Source organism: Maniola hyperantus, chromosome 11 (genome assembly GCF_902806685.2).
Source record: "Maniola hyperantus chromosome 11, iAphHyp1.2, whole genome shotgun sequence".
NCBI classification, from domain to species: Eukaryota; Metazoa; Arthropoda; class Insecta; order Lepidoptera; family Nymphalidae; genus Maniola; species Maniola hyperantus.
Window position 1 is genome coordinate 13,787,380 of NC_048546.1, and position 20,040 is coordinate 13,807,419.

At 37.5% G+C, this 20,040-nt stretch overlaps 2 protein-coding genes across 5 annotated transcripts in view; one reads left to right on the forward strand and one right to left on the reverse strand.

Annotated features, from left to right (window-relative positions):
- Positions 1-2,676: 2,676 nt before the first annotated feature.
- On the reverse strand, positions 2,677-14,200 carry SCCRO4 (DCN1-like protein SCCRO4). The gene is made up of 9 exons (XM_034973363.2): positions 13,942-14,200; positions 13,736-13,852; positions 11,567-11,688; positions 11,076-11,176; positions 10,724-10,852; positions 9,585-9,709; positions 8,979-9,186; positions 3,666-3,761; positions 2,677-2,867 (listed from the first exon to the last, which is right to left on the reverse strand). The coding sequence occupies exons 3-8, from the start codon at positions 11,674-11,676 to the stop codon at positions 3,685-3,687; spliced, it is 750 nt and encodes a 249-aa protein (XP_034829254.1). The 5' UTR covers positions 11,677-11,688; positions 13,736-13,852; positions 13,942-14,200; the 3' UTR covers positions 2,677-2,867; positions 3,666-3,684.
- A 4,644-nt stretch (positions 14,201-18,844) lies between these two features.
- gogo (golden goal) overlaps positions 18,845-20,040 on the forward strand; it is a 209,201-nt gene continuing 208,005 nt past the window's right edge. For all 4 annotated transcript variants that reach the window (XM_069501712.1, XM_069501714.1, XM_069501713.1 and 1 more), the window contains exon 1: positions 18,845-19,069. The gene's annotated coding sequence lies outside the window, so the exon portion shown is untranslated. The remainder of the gene's footprint in view (positions 19,070-20,040) is intronic.

Sequence of the window (20,040 nt, forward strand, 5' to 3'; positions counted from 1 at the left end):
ATTTTCGTTTTGCGAGAAAGGGATAGAAGACCCTCCCACTCCAAAATTAAAATACCTGTAACTTTGTAAATCTTTGTTGGATTTTAATATTTTTTTCAGCGTCCGTCATTATTTTTATCCTAGTTTATAATAAAGTAATAATATGTATCAAATTCAAAAGTAGGAAAATTTGTCACTATCATATTGGCTAAAATGGTACAGTTCTTGCAATTCACGAAGGCTAGTGAACTTTACTTGTGGTAACGTCGTTTACATGTTCATTGCGTAAGTGTGCGTGCATGTCGGACCAATCAGTCGCGAGCAAGCGCTCGCAAACGCACACATTTAGTGTACCTTACGTATACCGACACGACTTAAACACAAGCGTGAGTCAGTGGCCTTCGTGAAATGCAAGAACTATACTCTGATAAAAACTTATCTATACTAACATTTTAAATAGGAAAGATTTGCTTGTTTGTAAAGTCAAGTATCAAGTAGTCAAATTCAAACCATTGTATAGTCCATTTTTTAATCCCAGAGACCAAATCTTTAATTGTCAATACGGTATTTACTTATGTCAAAAATAAATTATTTCTCAGTGATTATTAAATAGAGGGTCTTCCAAAATACGTAAAATCTACGCCCTTTGTTGGTTTTAAGTGTAATAACCATTTTAAATTATCGATTAAACTAAAAAAGCACGTCAAATCATTGTGACGTCACATCCCAGTATTTCACATAAGCTCGCATACAAAGCGATTGCTTTTTGAAATATAATGATCAATTATTGGATCATAAGTGTTTTTTTTTCTCTTCATATTTTGTGGCTTTTTGTGGTGTCAATGCAATTCGTTTCAAACACAAAGTTTCGTAATAAGGCTACAGTTTTAATTAGGCATTACATTCAGAGTATTTTAGATTCAATACATTTTGAAATGATTTTTTAGATGAATTTTTAGATGAAACAATGATATTTTATCCTTGAATTATGTATTATTTGATTGATTAAATCGTTTCTGAACCCAAATAAATATTAAAATAAATAAATAAATAATATAAGTAATAAAGGACAATTAATTAGACCTTTAATTAAATAGTTTACATCTTTATTTATTTCTTGTTATTGTAATTACGTATACTTAATTTGGTCATATTGATTAATCATTTTTCCTTTTACAAGAATATTTTCATCAATATTAATTTACAAACGTCAAAGATAATAAATTTATAAAATACTGTTATTTTATAATAGTATTGACTGATAAATTATTACATAGCATAGATTATTTCGATCGATATCGATAATCAAGATATTTTTGCACGAATTCAATTGTTTAAATTCGAGTTTTTAACCGTTCACCACAACAAATCTATACTTCTATATTAATATTATAAAGAGACAAAGTTTGTAAGTTTGTTTGTAGGGGGTAATCTCTGGAACTACTGGACCGATTTTGACAACTCTTTTACCAGTAGAAAGCTACATTACTCCTGAGTGACATAGGCTATACAATTTGTAATAAGCTACCCGGGCGAAGCCAGGGCGGGTCGCTAGTGTTATATATTAAAGCCCTGAAGTCTGCAGTGATTGTTTGTATAATGTATATTATGTTACGATCTTTCAATTCGGGTTCAGAACGTATGAACTATGAAGAGTTTTAAGATATGCTATACACATATTCGGCTCAATACTTTCAATTTGGCAATTTTTATTAAACAAATAAACAACCTGATGTAACTTGTATAGGAATAGTCCATTTTGATGTTTTTCTAAATTTAGATTATCTGCATCTTTTTCTTACCTTCTTCTAATAAGAAAAGAACAGACAAGTCTAATTTAATTAAGAACTGTAAAACCTCGTGACATTAGGTGCCAGTCGTGAGCATATTGTTTAAATCTGTAAGGCTTTTTTTAAATGCACTTTCTGTCCTATTTTAGCAATACTAAAAAGAAGATGCAGATACTTTAAATTAAGTTTAAAGAAAAACATCAGAATGTTTGAATTGAGTGCAGCCAAGTAGCAGCCCAACAGTGGTGATCACCAACGCCGCAACAGCCTTAGGGTGAGATCTATATAGCGCACTCTGATTTTGCTTAGACTTAAGACAGAGTTAAAACGAGACAGAACTATATCTCTCTCATTAATCAGTCTCGTTTTAACTCAATCTTAAATCTGAGCAAAGTCAGTGTGCTTACTCTATAGATCTGTCTTAACTCCTTGCCATATCTCTTTCGTTTCGTGCCGGTAGGTCTGTGGCGTTGGCGGTTGTGGCATATGTTAAGGAGGAATCAGGTATACAAGGTGGTTTTAAGCTTATTTCGTGGTTTAACGACATATTTCAACCCCAATTGCAAGGGTCACGACGGGACGGGACTGCAATTTGGTTGAAATATCGACAAATAAAAACGCTAAATTAATCGTGGTATGTACCCGTCATCGACAGAATCAGGTATAGGCCGGACCGACTTTGTGTATAGCAATCCTAACAATTATGCCAGAAACACATGTAGTGACACGAACGTGCGGCCGGCTCATTAATGTATGTAATGTAGGTGTACAAAAAAAACATAATATGTATATACAAAATGTTACTCATTCTGATGGCAATTAAATTTTAGAGTATTCGCAACTTTTTTTACCACAGAAAAGGACAGAAAAACTTAATTTAATCGCATCAATCGTCTATCGGTTGATGATGATGGTGATGAGGAAAAAGAAAAGATGCAGATACTCTACGTTCAGTTTAGACTTTTAGAGAAAGCCATCAGAATCGACGCCAGTATATGACAGCGTGTGGTTACATTCAGCGCCGCTCCCGCGACGCCCGACTGCCGCGCCGCTGCGACTACACCGACACGCGGCGCGACGTGCGCGACGACACCGCAACTACCGACAAATTATTACATTATGACTGACTGACTGACTGACTGATCTATCAACGCACAGCTCAAACTACTGGACGGATCGGGCTGAAATTTGGCATGCAGATAGCTATTATGGCGTAGGCATCCGCTAAGAAAGGATTTTTGAAAATTCAACTCCTAAGGGGGGTGAAATAGGGTTTTGAAATTTTGTAGTCCACGCGGACGAAGTCGCGAGCATAAGCTAGTCAATAATATTCTCTTTTACGTTTTAACTATAGATATTCATTATAAAAATATTTAAAACACTATAAAGCAGCTAAACTCCAATGGAAAAACGTGCAGTTTTATATAATTATTAATTATATCTAAATTTTTAAAAGAAAAAGACTGACTGACTGATCTATCAACGCTCAACGCTTTGAAAAGCTGTATTAATCAATAGCTGACATAAATACAATCAAGTACCTATTGTATGACAAAAAAATCTTCCGAAGTGTCACATTTCCGAGGTACAAGCTATCAAAGTTGTACTGGTGGAACCATCAGTACAACAGTCTAGCCACCAGTATCACTAGTCCAAGTCACTATACCAAGACAATACAGTCACTAGACCAAGGCAGTATGGTTAAAGACCTGCTCTCCAATTGTGTAAGAAAAACGTATTATACGGCTGTGAAAAAATGTAAACAGCGAATCAACCAATCAAAGGGCAGAATTTGTTGACGATTACGATAACCATGAATACGTTTTTCTTACACAATCGGGGGGCTGGTTGAAGACCTGAATGATTTAAACACTAGATTAATTGGCCAAAGTGTACCTTGTAGTGACACAGTGTCTCAGCTGGCCCGCATGGTGGAATCCCCCGCGCGCTCCGCTCGCAGCCACTCCACAAACTCATCCAGCATCACGGGCCCTGCAACCGTTATACAATTACAATAAACTCACTGTTCACAAACAGTTTGACAAAAAGAGGATGATTCAGAAACAGTTTGAAATAAGATGATGACTCAAGTTTGACAAAATAAGATGGATGTCTTAAAAACAGTTTGACAAAAAGAGGATGATTCAGAAACAGTTTGATATAAGATGACGACTCAGAAAGTATGACAAAATAAGATGGATGTCTTAAAAACAGTTTGACAAAAAGAGGATGATTCAGAAACAGTTTGATATAAGATGACGACTCAGAAAGTATGACAAAATAAGATGGATGTCTTAAAAACAGTTTGACAAAAAGAGGATGATTCAGAAACAGTTTGATATAAGATGACGACTCAGAAAGTTTGACAAAATAAGATGGATGTCTTAAAAACAGTTTGACAAAAAGAGGATGATTCAGAAACAGTTTGATATTAGATGATGACTCAGAACGTTTGCCAAAATAAGAGGAAGTCTTAGAAACAGTTTGACAAAAAGAGGATGATACAGAAACAGTTTGATATAAGATGACGACTCAGAAAGTTTGACAAAATAAGATGGATGTCTTAAAAACAGTTTGACAAAAAGAGGATGATTCAGAAACAGTTTGATATAAGATGACGACTCAGAAAGTATGACAAAATAAGATGGATGTCTTAATAACAGTTTGACAAAAAGAGGATGATTCAGAAACAGTTTGATATAAGATGACGACTCAGAAAGTATGACAAAATAAGATGGATGTCTTAAAAACAGTTTGACAAAAAGAGGATGATTCAGAAACAGTTTGATATTAGATGATGACTCAGAACGTTTGCCAAAATAAGAGGAAGTCTTAGAAACAGTTTGACAAAAAGAGGATGATTCAGAAACAGTTTGATATAAGATGACGACTCAGAAAGTATGACAAAATAAGATGAATGTCTTAAAAACAGTTTGACAAAAAGAGGATGATTCAGAAACAGTTTGATATAAGATGACGACTCAGAAAGTTTGACAAAATAAGATGGATGTCTTAAAAACAGTTTGACAAAAAGAGGATGATTCAGAAACAGTTTGATATTAGATGATGACTCAGAACGTTTGCCAAAATAAGAGGAAGTCTTAGAAACAGTTTGACAAAAAGAGGATGATACAGAAACAGTTTGATATAAGATGACGAAGAAAGTTTGACAAAATAAGATGGATGTCTTAAAAACAGTTTGACAAAAAGAGGATGATTCAGAAACAGTTTGATATAAGATGACGACTCAGAAAGTATGACAAAATAAGATGGATGTCTTAATAACAGTTTGACAAAAAGAGGATGATTCAGAAACAGTTTGATATAAGATGACGACTCAGAAAGTATGACAAAATAAGATGGATGTCTTAAAAACAGTTTGACAAAAAGAGGATGATTCAGAAACAGTTTGATATTAGATGATGACTCAGAACGTTTGCCAAAATAAGAGGAAGTCTTAGAAACAGTTTGACAAAAAGAGGATGATTCAGAAACAGTTTGATATAAGATGACGACTCAGAAAGTATGACAAAATAAGATGAATGTCTTAAAAACAGTTTGACAAAAAGAGGATGATTCAGAAACAGTTTGATATAAGATGACGACTCAGAAAGTTTGACAAAATAAGATGGATGTCTTAAAAACAGTTTGACAAAAAGAGGATGATACAGAAACAGTTTGATATAAGATGACGACTCAGAAAGTTTGACAAAATAAGATGGATGTCTTAAAAACAGTTTGACAAAAAGAGGATGATTCAGAAACAGTTTGATATTAGATGATGACTCAGAACGTTTGCCAAAATAAGAGGAAGTCTTAGAAACAGTTTGACAAAAAGAGGATGATACAGAAACAGTTTGATATAAGATGACGACTCAGAAAGTTTGACAAAATAAGATGGATGTCTTAAAAACAGTTTGACAAAAAGAGGATGATTCAGAAACAGTTTGATATTAGATGATGACTCAGAACGTTTGCCAAAATAAGAGGAAGTCTTAGAAACAGTTTGACAAAAAGAGGATGATTCAGAAACAGTTTGATATAAGATGACGACTCAGAAAGTTTGACAAAATAAGATGGATGTCTTAAAAACAGTTTGACAAAAAGAGGATGATTCAGAAACAGTTTGATATAAGATGACGACTCAGAAAGTATGACAAAATAAGATGGATGTCTTAATAACAGTTTGACAAAAAGAGGATGATTCAGAAACAGTTTGATATAAGATGACGACTCAGAAAGTATGACAAAATAAGATGGATGTCTTAAAAACAGTTTGACAAAAAGAGGATGATTCAGAAACAGTTTGATATTAGATGATGACTCAGAACGTTTGCCAAAATAAGAGGAAGTCTTAGAAACAGTTTGACAAAAAGAGGATGATTCAGAAACAGTTTGATATAAGATGACGACTCAGAAAGTATGACAAAATAAGATGAATGTCTTAAAAACAGTTTGACAAAAAGAGGATGATTCAGAAACAGTTTGATATAAGATGACGACTCAGAAAGTTTGACAAAATAAGATGGATGTCTTAAAAACAGTTTGACAAAAAGAGGATGATTCAGAAACAGTTTGATATTAGATGATGACTCAGAACGTTTGCCAAAATAAGAGGAAGTCTTAGAAACAGTTTGACAAAAAGAGGATGATACAGAAACAGTTTGATATAAGATGACGACTCAGAAAGTTTGACAAAATAAGATGGATGTCTTAAAAACAGTTTGACAAAAAGAGGATGATTCAGAAACAGTTTGATATAAGATGACGACTCAGAAAGTATGACAAAATAAGATGGATGTCTTAATAACAGTTTGACAAAAAGAGGATGATTCAGAAACAGTTTGATATAAGATGACGACTCAGAAAGTATGACAAAATAAGATGGATGTCTTAAAAACAGTTTGACAAAAAGAGGATGATTCAGAAACAGTTTGATATTAGATGATGACTCAGAACGTTTGCCAAAATAAGAGGAAGTCTTAGAAACAGTTTGACAAAAAGAGGATGATTCAGAAACAGTTTGATATAAGATGACGACTCAGAAAGTATGACAAAATAAGATGAATGTCTTAAAAACAGTTTGACAAAAAGAGGATGATTCAGAAACAGTTTGATATAAGATGACGACTCAGAAAGTTTGACAAAATAAGATGGATGGCTTAAAAACAGTTTGACAAAAAGAGGATGATTCAGAAACAGTTTGATATTAGATGATGACTCAGAACGTTTGCCAAAATAAGAGGAAGTCTTAGAAACAGTTTGACAAAAAGAGGATGATACAGAAACAGTTTGATATAAGATGACGACTCAGAAAGTTTGACAAAATAAGATGGATGTCTTAAAAACAGTTTGACAAAAAGAGGATGATTCAGAAACAGTTTGATATAAGATGACGACTCAGAAAGTATGACAAAATAAGATGGATGTCTTAAAAACAGTTTGACAAAAAGAGGATGATTCAGAAACAGTTTGATATAAGATGACGACTCAGAAAGTATGACAAAATAAGATGGATGTCTTAAAAACAGTTTGACAAAAAGAGGATGATTCAGAAACAGTTTGATATTAGATGATGACTCAGAACGTTTGCCAAAATAAGAGGAAGTCTTAGAAACAGTTTGACAAAAAGAGGATGATTCAGAAACAGTTTGATATAAGATGACGACTCAGAAAGTATGACAAAATAAGATGAATGTCTTAAAAACAGTTTGACAAAAAGAGGATGATTCAGAAACAGTTTGATATAAGATGACGACTCAGAAAGTTTGACAAAATAAGATGGATGTCTTAAAAACAGTTTGACAAAAAGAGGATGATTCAGAAACAGTTTGATATTAGATGATGACTCAGAACGTTTGCCAAAATAAGAGGAAGTCTTAGAAACAGTTTGACAAAAAGAGGATGATACAGAAACAGTTTGATATAAGATGACGACTCAGAAAGTTTGACAAAATAAGATGGATGTCTTAAAAACAGTTTGACAAAAAGAGGATGATTCAGAAACAGTTTGATATTAGATGATGACTCAGAACGTTTGCCAAAATAAGAGGAAGTCTTAGAAACAGTTTGACAAAAAGAGGATGATTCAGAAACAGTTTGATATAAGATGACGACTCAGAAAGTTTGACAAAATAAGATGGATGTCTTAAAAACAGTTTGACAAAAAGAGGATGATTCAGAAACAGTTTGATATTAGATGATGACTCAGAACGTTTGCCAAAATAAGAGGAAGTCTTAGAAACAGTTTGACAAAAAGAGGATGATTCAGAAACAGTTTGATATAAGATGATGGCTCAGAACGATCTCGCGCGATAGCAACTAGACAAAAAGTCAGGCGCGGTCTGAGAGGCGACAACACAATACTACGATCACTCACAAGCGCCGTCCGCGTCGTAGGTAGTAAGCTGCGTGTCCACGGTGCGGCTGAACTCGAGGATGTTGCACCACTGGTCGCGGTTCACGACCCGGTAGCGCCTCTCGCGCCACAGGAACTCCGTCAGGCGCGGTCTGAGAGGCGACAACACAATACTACGATCACTCACAAGCGCCGTCCGCGTCGTAGGTAGTAAGCTGCGTGTCCACGGTGCGGCTGAACTCGAGGATGTTGCACCACTGGTCGCGGTTCACGACCCGGTAGCGCCTCTCGCGCCACAGGAACTCCGTCAGGCGCGGTCTGAGAGGCGACAACACAATACTACGATCACTCACAAGCGCCGTCCGCGTCGTAGGTAGTAAGCTGCGTGTCCACGGTGCGGCTGAACTCGAGGATGTTGCACCACTGGTCGCGGTTCACGACCCGGTAGCGCCTCTCGCGCGACAGGAACTCCGTCAGGCGCGGTCTGAGAGGCGACAACACAATACTACGATCACTCACAAGCGCCGTCCGCGTCGTAGGTAGTAAGCTGCGTGTCCACGGTGCGGCTGAACTCGAGGATGTTGCACCACTGGTCGCGGTTCACGACCCGGTAGCGCCTCTCGCGCGACAGGAACTCCGTCAGGCGCGGTCTGAGAGGCGACAACACAATACTACGATCACTCACAAGCGCCGTCCGCGTCGTAGGTAGTAAGCTGCGTGTCCACGGTGCGGCTGAACTCGAGGATGTTGCACCACTGGTCGCGGTTCACGACCCGGTAGCGCCTCTCGCGCGACAGGAACTCCGTCAGGCGCGGTCTGAGAGGCGACAACACAATACTACGATCACTCACAAGCGCCGTCCGCGTCGTAGGTAGTAAGCTGCGTGTCCACGGTGCGGCTGAACTCGAGGATGTTGCACCACTGGTCGCGGTTCACGACCCGGTAGCGCCTCTCGCGCGACAGGAACTCCGTCAGCTGGGGTCGGAGGGGCCAGCGGGGCAATAGCACGCCTAGCAAGGCCCGCGCTGTGCTTGTGTCTAGTGATCTCTGGTCTTTGTCCTGGAAATTATAAAAAAAAAATGCTTACTTCCAGTGTTATCACAGCTTAACAATCACTGTTCAAAGACAGACATGTTCAAGCTAGCATGTTTCCTTTTAAGACTGTATCGTCACTTACCACCAGGTGAGATTGCAAACAAGGGCTAGCTTGTATTGGAATAAAAAATGCAGCAAACAAAGAGGCACTTTATGAGCAAATGTATTTAGAGCCTCGATAGCTCAACAGTAAAAGGATCGGACTGAACCCAGAAAGGTCGCCGGTTCAAACCCCACCCGTTTCACTATTGTCGTACCTACTCCTAGCACAAGCTTTACGCATAATTGGAGGGGAAAGGGGAATATTAGTCAGCAATTTGGCTAAAATTCTTTAAAAAAAAAGAAAAAGAAATGAAACTTACCCTAGCAAAATCATATGAATATCTGTATACAGCCTTAAATACATATGGGTCATTGAGTAGACAGCGTAAATATTCTAATTTGTTTTGTAACTTGAGCACATTGTCACACTGGAGTTCTGTTAGACCTGCAACATTACAAATAAAACATTTATAATTTCATGTTATGTACGAAATTAATTAATTCAAATGGCTATCTCTTACTCACTTAAAATATGAAAATACAGTACGCGGCCGAAACATATACATCAGCCTTTAGAATGACATTTTGGCTTTGTAGAGTGTTGTCTCTGTCACTCATACCTATATGACGTTATTTCGATCTCAGAAACAGAGACAGTGCTCTACAAATTTGCTATCTCCTTCTAAAGGTCATTAATTTCGGCCGCAAAGTGTCATTATAATATTTAAATTTTTTAAAATATTATATGTAAGTAACCTATGACACTCTCCAGGTGTTCAACAATATCCATGTAAAAAATTAGGTCAATACGTTGCTCTGTTGCAGCGTGATTGAAGGACAAACCAACAAAAATATGGGTAATACCCCCGATTTCGTCTGCGCGGATTTAGGTTATTAAAAATCTTGTGGGACTTCTTTGATGATCCGGGATAAAAAGTAGCCTATGTCACTCTCCAGGTCTTTAACTACGCCCATGCAAAAAATCACGTCAATCTGTTGCTCCGTAGCGCCGCGATTGAACGACAGACTAACAAACAAACACACTTTCGCATTTATAATGGGTAGTGATGGGTAGTGGAAGAAAAGTTCAATCAGGGGGATTCAACCATCAAATTGATTAGTGTTATCGCACTTGACATTGCCGCCTTTGAAAACGGAAGTCACGTGATCTGTTGCGAGAAAGCAATCTTGAGTCGATTGTATAAATACGAGTGTTTTGCAATTCTTGGGCTAGTCTCGTTCCGACCGTGACTCGATCGACTATTAAATGCTTTTTGTGTTTAGGTCGTCATTCTGACTGAGTGGTCACAATAGCAATTGGACCCTAGTCAAGTTAAATATTGCAGTAACGTTATTAATAAAGGTAAAACTCTCGATAAGCTTGTGCGCGTCGTGATTAATATTTAACTGCACTTCTGGTATGTTTCATATTAGAGTTGGTCATATTGAACAGGGTTACCTTTGACCCACTCCTCCTGTGTGAAGAATCCCATTTGCTTGGCACCCATTTTGTATGCAATGACCAGCATTACAACATTTTCTGGATCCACACCTAAGTCCTCGCAGAATTTTTCCATACCTTCAGGGCCTGAAACAGAGTTCAATATTATTTACTAGCTGATGCCTGCGACTTCGTCCGCGTGGATTTAGGTTTTTAAAAAATCCATAGGAACTCACTGATTTTTCTGGGAGGATTCTGTACCAAATTTCATCAAAATCGGTTAAACGGATGGGATATGACAAGCTTACAGACAGACTTCCGTTGTCGTTTCTTAAAAATAAAATGTCATATAAAAGGTACAATCTATTACCTAATACATCTGGTTCTGAGACTGTTGTGTATTCTTTGAACCATGTTAAACATTTTTTGGCGCTAAAACTGGTGTCTTCAGTTTTGGAATGTCTTCGTGAACTGCAAAAAAAATTAGTTGTGTACTTTGAATGTCAGAATTTCAGGGAAGTATCTACATTTTTAAAAATCCCATGGGAACTTTAGATTTTATTGAGATGAAAAGTAGAATTAGTCTGTCTCCAGGATGCAAGCTATCTCTGTAACAAAATTCGTCAAAATTTGTTAAATAGATGGGCCATGAAAAGCTAGCAGATAGATAGACAGACTTTTATAATATTTTATTTTATAATAGTAGTTAGTTATATTTTTAATTTTTTTATTCAATTAAAGTTAGCTCTTGACTGCGATCTCACCTGATGATAAGTGAAGATGCAGTCTAAGATGGTAGCAGGCTAACGTAGTTATGTAACTAAGGTCGCATAGCTCAACGTCTCCCTTGAGGCTGCTCACCTAGAGTTGCGTGAGCGTTTGTGGTGATGGTGGTCGTCCAGCGTGGTGGTGCCGGGCACGATCTCAGCGGCCGGCGCGCCGCTGCGCGTGCGTTTGCTGCAGCGCGGCATGGCTCTACCACCCTACACAAATGACAATGGTACTGATTCTGAGAACAACTAAATTTTAGAGTATTTACATCTCTTCTAACTAATGTCATATGAAAAGGACAAACACAGTTTGACAGTCTTAAAGTAGCATAGCTTAAGTTTTAAGTTTGCGTAAAAATTATCACCACTATGATATCTTACAAATCCAACATTTGACTATCAAAAAGAATAATTTATTACCTATTTTGAATAAATCATTTGACTCTGACTTTAAATTTAATTTAGAGCTGTCAAACCTCGTGACTTTAGCTGCCAGTCGCGAGCTTAATGTTTAAATTTATAGCGTGCACTAAAGTTTAGAGTCTATAAATGTAAAATTCATGTCCTGTCTGTTTTTAGCAGTATTAAAAAGAAAAAGATGCAGATAGTCTAAATTTAGTTTAGAGTAAGACAATAGAATCGGCGCCAATATACTACTACTGTACTGGCACTTTGTTATGTAAAACTTCCATTCATTTATTTTTCTTTTCTCATCATCATTATGATCAACCCATCGCCGGCTCACTACAGAGCACGGGTCTCCTCTCAGAGTGAGAAGAATTTTGGCCATAGGCTACCACGCTGGCCATGTGCGGATTGGTAGCCTTTTCTTTTCTCAGTGTGACATTATTTTTTAAACATTTATAGACCGGCTGGCAAGTGGTAATGCAGCATAAGATGTAGTGAATTTGTCTAATTGCCTATTCACTCTTGACTTGAAGGTACCTAAAGGTATTAAAGATGGAGGGAAAACTGATGACAGAATAGTGTTTCATATTCTAGCAGTAGCAAATTAGAAACAAGGAAACAAATCATCTAATGTCAGTGGAATTTTGAATGTACGGATGTAGACCTTGACAATGCCTTGTTGTACAATAGTAGAAATGTGAAGGTCCAGGTCAAAAAGTTCTTGGACACACACTAAAATAGATCCTGTAGAATACCAATAGACAGGTAACTTTGCGCCGATGTTCCAAATTTTGACACTTAGAACTGACCAGCATTTGAGGGTTCTTAAAAATTGGTTGAAGGTAGGATATTCCCTCTTGAACATGAATGAACTTCTGCCAATGTTTTTACATTTTTATTCACACTTGGTTTTGAAAAGTGATGAAGAAAAAGGAAAAAGGGCAGTTGACAGATGTTAGAATGGACAGATTAGTAATCCAAATATATAAAAGGAAAAGGTGACCGACTGACTGACTAAGCTATCAACTCACTGCTCAAACTACTGGACCGATCGGGCTGAAAATTTTCATGATCTGCATGATGACGTAGGCATCCTATAAGAAAGGATTTTTGAAAATTCAACCCCTAAAGGGTTTAAATAGGGGTTAAAAATGATCTTTTTAAAACTTAAAATGACTGTCAATCAGAACAGCTGCTTGTAGAGGAATTTTTGATTGGAATATCTTCTACAATATAAAAGAAGCTTCATTTCAACTGTGCATAAATAACTTTTTGTCTCCACATACTTAATAGGTAATAAACAATACAATAATATTACAATCAAATAACTTCTCTGAGAAATATGTAAACTATGTGCTATGTAGGATGCCTAAAATGTTCTAACTGAAAGCTCTCACCGAAGTAGTAAAATGAGAAATGTAAATAATAAAGCAATTCATTCATTCAAAAAAAATCTTTACATTGATTCAAAATTACAATCTTTCTGTTCATTTCCTGATAAAAGATGCTACTTCCACTTAGCAAATAAATTATCAACCTTGCCTAAACATTGTTACTTTATTCATGTAGCATCCTACATCATTGACTGTCAAGGTTATCTAGTTATTGAACAAAATAAAAAATCATGTATGTTTGTTAAGGCAAATAACAAAGTTACTTTTTTTGTATAATGATGATGAACATAGTGGCTATAGGTTTAGGTTATATCATGCATGCAAAATTACTTCAGCTGACACCCACGCGAGAAAAGTCGCGGGCCATAACAAACTTGAGATTTTTGCTCGAAAATGTTGGAACTTTTGCAAATACGACGTGATATCGACTATGAGGTTACACAACAATGAATACTCACTATTGGTGGCAGACTCGTTATAAAACTAGAGAACTTGAACGGATTTTCGTCTCCTATTTTGCGAATTTGCGAAGACAGCTTGACGAAAAAATGTCTACTTGACAGGTCGATAATAACCTGAAATAAAAAATCAATGTGGAGAAAAAGGGATACCGTACAAAGCATACATCACAATCACATTACAAGGGCATTAAATATGTAAGTACCTGAGAATAATGTAGTGAAAATATCACAAAAAACTTAGAAGTGGACTTTTAACTGTTTTACTAATCTAAGTTTCGACTGTCTTAACTTATACACGATGTAAACAATACTTATAACTTGTTGAAATACTAATAACGGGCACGAAGGCTCTTCTCAACGAACTAGTAATACACAAAACATGCCGTCCATAACAAATTATAAAGAAAATTTTACAAAAATCAAACAATCAAAGTGCAAAACACAGCGGTTGAGGACAAGAATTTTGTTTTTTTTTTTCACCAAAGAGTATGGTTTCAAATCAATACGTTTTTTTCACTGACCATTCTGTTTTTTTTAAACTGAGTAGCTGTGGGCTCTAGCCTTTTGAGTCAAGACGAGAAAAGTTTATGGAATAGGGATTTATATGTAATTATATGTTTCACTCATTATTCAAAAGAATATTTATTTAGTTATCAAATATTTTTGTAAATAATATTTTAATGCAAGATTTTAACTTTAGTGCTATTGCACTAAAGTTAAAATGTTAATCTTTAAAGTTATTAAAGTTATGTATAGCACTCTCGCCGAGAAAAACGCATCTTAGTGCATGCTTATTGATCATCCTTGTCTCGCTCGTGTTTACTTCGTCCATAAGATGGGGAGAATAATTGAGGATAGGGTCTTGATTATCTATGCCCAGCAACAACTGAAACTGCACTGAACATTGAAAATTCGAAACTCGAGCATGGTTATTGGTTTCTACTTTCTTACATCCTCGGTTCCAGTCTACTTCCCGGGCTGGGACTGTTCTCCGTAAATAAAGACGTATTTAAAATACGCTCTTACGCCACAGATGTTTGCAATTATAAAGTAATGTGTCATCGATGATTGTGTCTCGTAGGCAGTTATAGGTCTTACGCGCCACCTGAATTCAGCAGCTCCCTGCGACTCTAGTGTTTGTCTCTAAACACTGCGCTTTCCAGTGTCTATCGGTTTTTGAACTATGTGCCCTGCCCATTGCCCCCTCAGCTTCACCACTCGCTGAGCTATGTCGGTTACTTGGGGTAAAATACGTAGGTACTAGGTAGTAAGTATATTATTTTCATAATAATAATTATAACACACAATGCGGTTAATTAAGATGGTATCGCAATAAATACTGTCACAACGAATGGCCATTTGTTATATGGAATGGGGTAAAAGCACCGAGATAAATAAATGGGTAAAAGTTTCCGCAGGAGCTAATTTTCCAGTTGGAACGTGTTCAGGTGGTTACGTATTGTGAAACATGAAAAATTCATTGCTCCTACTTCACTGCAGCAGACTTGTCTGGGCTTGGAGTATTATAACAGTATAAGAAGGCCGAGACCCCACTGGCAGACAGTTTTATATAGTCCGTAAAAAATGACTCCTCACGCGCCATTTTAACTCTACCGCTGCTCGTCTGCGGTAGAATGACAGCTACAATGTCACGATCACAATCACCTCTGATTGGTTGTTGCTCGCTCACTATTGGCTACAAATTACAATGCATTGTTGCATCAAGAATCGCACAAATTCAGCCAATCACAATAATTGAGATTGTAATAATAATCGATGCGGGTTTTACGAAATCGACCCCCTCTTTAAAATAAGGACTAAAATCGTACTTTTGACATGAAATTTGACATAAAAAGTTAAAATGGCAAGCGAGGAGCGCAATATTAAACATTATTATTACAGAGTGGCGGCCACATCACCTAAGTCCTAAACAATATTAATTATAATATTATAAAGGAGTTTTTTAATGCAATCGCTATCGCGTCGCCGCGCATCGCCTTGCTAGTGTGACCTCGGCCTTAAGGGTCGACTCACATTGACACACTACAGAGTCGATGCGACAATCTAATTTTACTTAAAATATTGAGATAAAACCGGACAAGTGCGATGCGAACTGAACTCGCGTGAAAAGGGTTCCGTACGATTGAATGCGTAAGTTTATACGCACAATAAGCAGACAGACGGACAGGCAGACAGATATACGAGTGATCGTATAAATAAGGGTTCCGTTCTTTTATTTTAGTGTACGGAACTTACGAGTTTTAGGAGTTTCTAATGACTAATGAGTTGACATACCTTGACGTAGGTAGGTACGTAGTAACTAGGCAGACTTCCTTAATGTAATATAGCTTGTTCTTTTATTACATCCGCTATTAAATATTGAAATTAGACATTACAAATAGTTAAATACTATAGGTGCCTAATATCTATAGTACGCAACAGGTCGCGATGGCAATCGGGATGGGGACGCCACGCACAGCCCCCGCGCTAAGCGCTTCAAAAGAGCAACCGCCGAGTTTCTTGTTGGTTCTTCTAGGTCTTCGGAAGGCATTCCGAACCAGTGATAGATGCATTGACGATTCCAAAGTACTTGTAAAAGTTAAATTAAATAAAAAGTATTTTTATTTAGTGGGCGAGCGCGGGTGACATGCGGGTATGCGGGCCATCCCCTCGCTTCATACGTCGATTGCCATCTCGACCTGTCGCGGACTATACCTATCTACAAAAATAGTCAAGATAGATAAAATAATTGTTCAGTAAACGCTTTTACTTTGTGGCGGTTGCCACAGTAACAACTAGATGGCGCAATTCAATCAATAACATTTCATGACGTAGTCCCGAACAAATGTACCGCCGACAGTACCTACTCGCACTGACGGAGTTTTCTGCAATCTGCACAATATCAAGAAATTTCAAGACACAACCGTCGGCCCAGCTGGCGCTACCGAGCAAAACCAGCCGCTCGGTGGGAGATCTCCCTTTGGTACGGTCGAGCCTACATATCGCACTGGTACAACTTAAAGGGATCGTTCTGGATTGTAAGTAACGGTTATTTATCTGGGCCTAAGACGTGTTCGCAATGTTTACAGCCGTGTGAAAATGTTGAGAAAACAGCCCGGGTTTCAGGCATTTTCATTTGAGTTCACATTAAACGTAAGATTACACTACAGACTTTTTGTTCCACAGCTTTTTGTCCTGTCCTTTTTGACCTGAAATGAAGTAAGAAATAGGAAGAACAGAGAACATGACAGAACCATTTTAAAACTGTTGTGATTTGTGATGGCCTAAGAGCCAGCGCTTGCCAGAGACATGGTCCGAGACATGGTCGCTAGACGCTAACTCGTAGGCCTAAAGAAAGCTCAGAGTCACCTAGCGGGCGATGCAATGGAGAGAGTTACGCTTGGAGTTTCTCTACGTGATCAAATCAGAAATGAGGAGATCCGTAGGAGAACTAGATTAACCGACATAGCTCAACGGGTTGCCAAGCTGAAGTGGCAATGGGCAGGGCACATACTTCGTAAAACCGATAGACGTTGGGGTCCCAAGGTGCTGGAATGGCGACCTCGCATCGGAAGACGCAGTGGACTCCCCAATAGACGGACGGATGACATCAGACGAGTCGCAAGGAGCCGTTGAATTCAGGCGGCGCAGGACCGTGGCTTGTGGAAGTCCCTACAAGAGACCTATGTCAAGCAGTGGACGTCTATCGGTTGTTGATGATGATGAAGAGCCATTTATTACGTTACCTGTTATCTCCCAAATTTTTTATTTAAAAAAAAATGTCATAAGCTAGCCGTGCGAAGCCGGGGCGTATAATAAAAATCTGCCAAAATGTCGATCGACAGTTTAGTCTGATGTCTGCGGAGTGTAGCGACGACGTAGCTTGGGTATCCAACTCGGACTAAGCAAGCTCGATATCATAAAGTATCTCAAGAAAGCCCTTCCTAACCGGATTGAATACTAACTTTGTTTAAACTTAATAAAGTGAGCCGTTTATTACTATACAACCTACATACTTACATAGAGGAATGAAAATGGCGACGAGTCCGTCCCGTTCAGCCGGCCGTCTGTTCGTCTTAGGGCTGACACACATTGGTGAATCCTGAGGAGAGATTTCCACAGCATGTACCTACCTATAAGTAGCTACAAGTCGAGATCGCAATCGGGGAGGGAACACCCCGCACACCCGCATAGGACCTATGCTAACCCGGTGTGGGCGAGCGTGGGTGACGTGCGTGTGTTCGGGACGTCCCCCCGCCTGATACCCCGATTGCCATCTCTACCTGTCGCGTATATAAGTACGTTGATGTATAGCGAGGGATTTGTGTTTATATTTTGATAATTTTCACATGCGTATCGCATGTGAAAATTATCGTTTATTATATAGAAATAAATAAATATTCATTCATTCAATATTCATTCATTCATTATACAGAACGAGCTAATGCCTCCAACCGGAAAATTAAAAAATAATAATCGGGGATTAAAAGTAGCCTATGTCACTCTCCAGGTCTTTAACTACATAATATATCCATGCAAAAATCACGTCAATCCATTGCTCCAGAATATAAATAGTAAATTTTTATTCCCTAAAAAATAAAAAATAAAATAAAATCTTTTACAAAGTGCTTTTGAATCGTCAAGAGGCTATCGCGATTCTGATGGTATCACAGGATTTCAAGAACATCCGGATACATTGCGATACTCTGTCAATACCATCAATATTTCCCCGGTGCAGGATCGCGATATTGCGTATTGCGTGATAATATTGATAGTCAGTGCAACAGGCCACATTGGTTCGGAATACCGGCTACCGAGAAGAACCGGCAAGAAACTCGACGCTTACTCTTTTTAATAGTGGTTAGTGTTTTAGATAATTACTCTTTTATTATAGTCTAGACAAGCAAAGAGACCTTTTTCTGCCTTGTGTTATTCAAACACTGGCATTTTTGCACTTGTACTGATACAATTTATCATTTTGCATGACAAAAGAGACGATAACTTTCACAAGTTTGGCCAGCCCTATTTTCGCCCCCGCACACCCTATTTCACCCCAATGCCTGCGACCCCTCGTTACAACAGATCTCAGTTTGTCCCCAACGCGTGTGGACGAAGCACATTTCCCTCGCCGAGGAAAATCGACGCGATCTTTTCCCGAAGTGCAATAACATTTCGAATTTTCTCAAATTGTGTTCACGTGGTTACTTTTTGTTTAGTTTTCGACTTTTGCTATCGTTATTTAGTGTTTATTTTAGGATTATTAAAGTGAAACTGTTGATTGTAGTTGGATTCGTGTAAGGAAAGTGTTTTGGACGCCGGTAACCGACTTACGTAAGTGTATTTACTGCATTGCGATACTCTAATTTTTAATATTTAATAGAGCAATGTGCGGCTCCTTTATGAAAAGCTTTTATGCGTACATTATAAAGCTCTTTTTCAGGGAAATTAGTCGTATGTTTCTGAAAAATGCCGGCATTTATTGGCTCTACATTTTAATGAACTGTTTTGGGTTACAATTATTGTAATATTTATTTAGAACAGTCGTAAGTACATTAGATAGGTTTATGAGCTTTATTTCAGTACATTAAGACCTATAGTATTTATAGTTAACGTTTGTAAAAAAACCAGATTCAGTTACAACTAAAGTTAAAGCAATTACCGATTCTTAAATAGAACCAATCTACCAAGGTGCTTGTAGTAAAATATGGCACTTATATATCTTACTGTTTATGTATTTCATTACCTACTGAGTTTTTCAGGGCAATATTTTCAATAAGAGAAAATTGACGTATATATTTACCTAAATGTTTTAGTTGATACACACGAGACTACATGTTTTATAGAATTCACTTTTTTTAGTGATAAAAAGGTACCGTACTCTGAAAAATTTCCTGAAGCTTTTTTCTTTAGGTAGGTACCTACTCGTGCTGTGAAAACTTGTTCCTTGTCAAAAATGATTCTAGGTCGAAGGAAAGTCCTACCCTTTACGGATGTATAGGTTTTGATTCAATAATAATGAAAATATACTGCAAAGGTACTGTATGTTTTAATTGCGTTGACTTGGAAGCTTGATTTTTTCAGTAAACCGAAGATTTTTTACAGAACCGTAGACCTAAGTACCTATTTGATATTAATTTCAACTTGATACCTCTACCGTTCCTGAGAAAAAGGATCTTTGAGAGATAAGTTCATCCATCCACGCTGTCTTATCCAGTAGGTACATTATACCTACTTACTTTAAAGGTATAAATTAGGAAATTGCGTTTTAAGATTTTCCATCTCTATGCGCAGGGGATGCATAC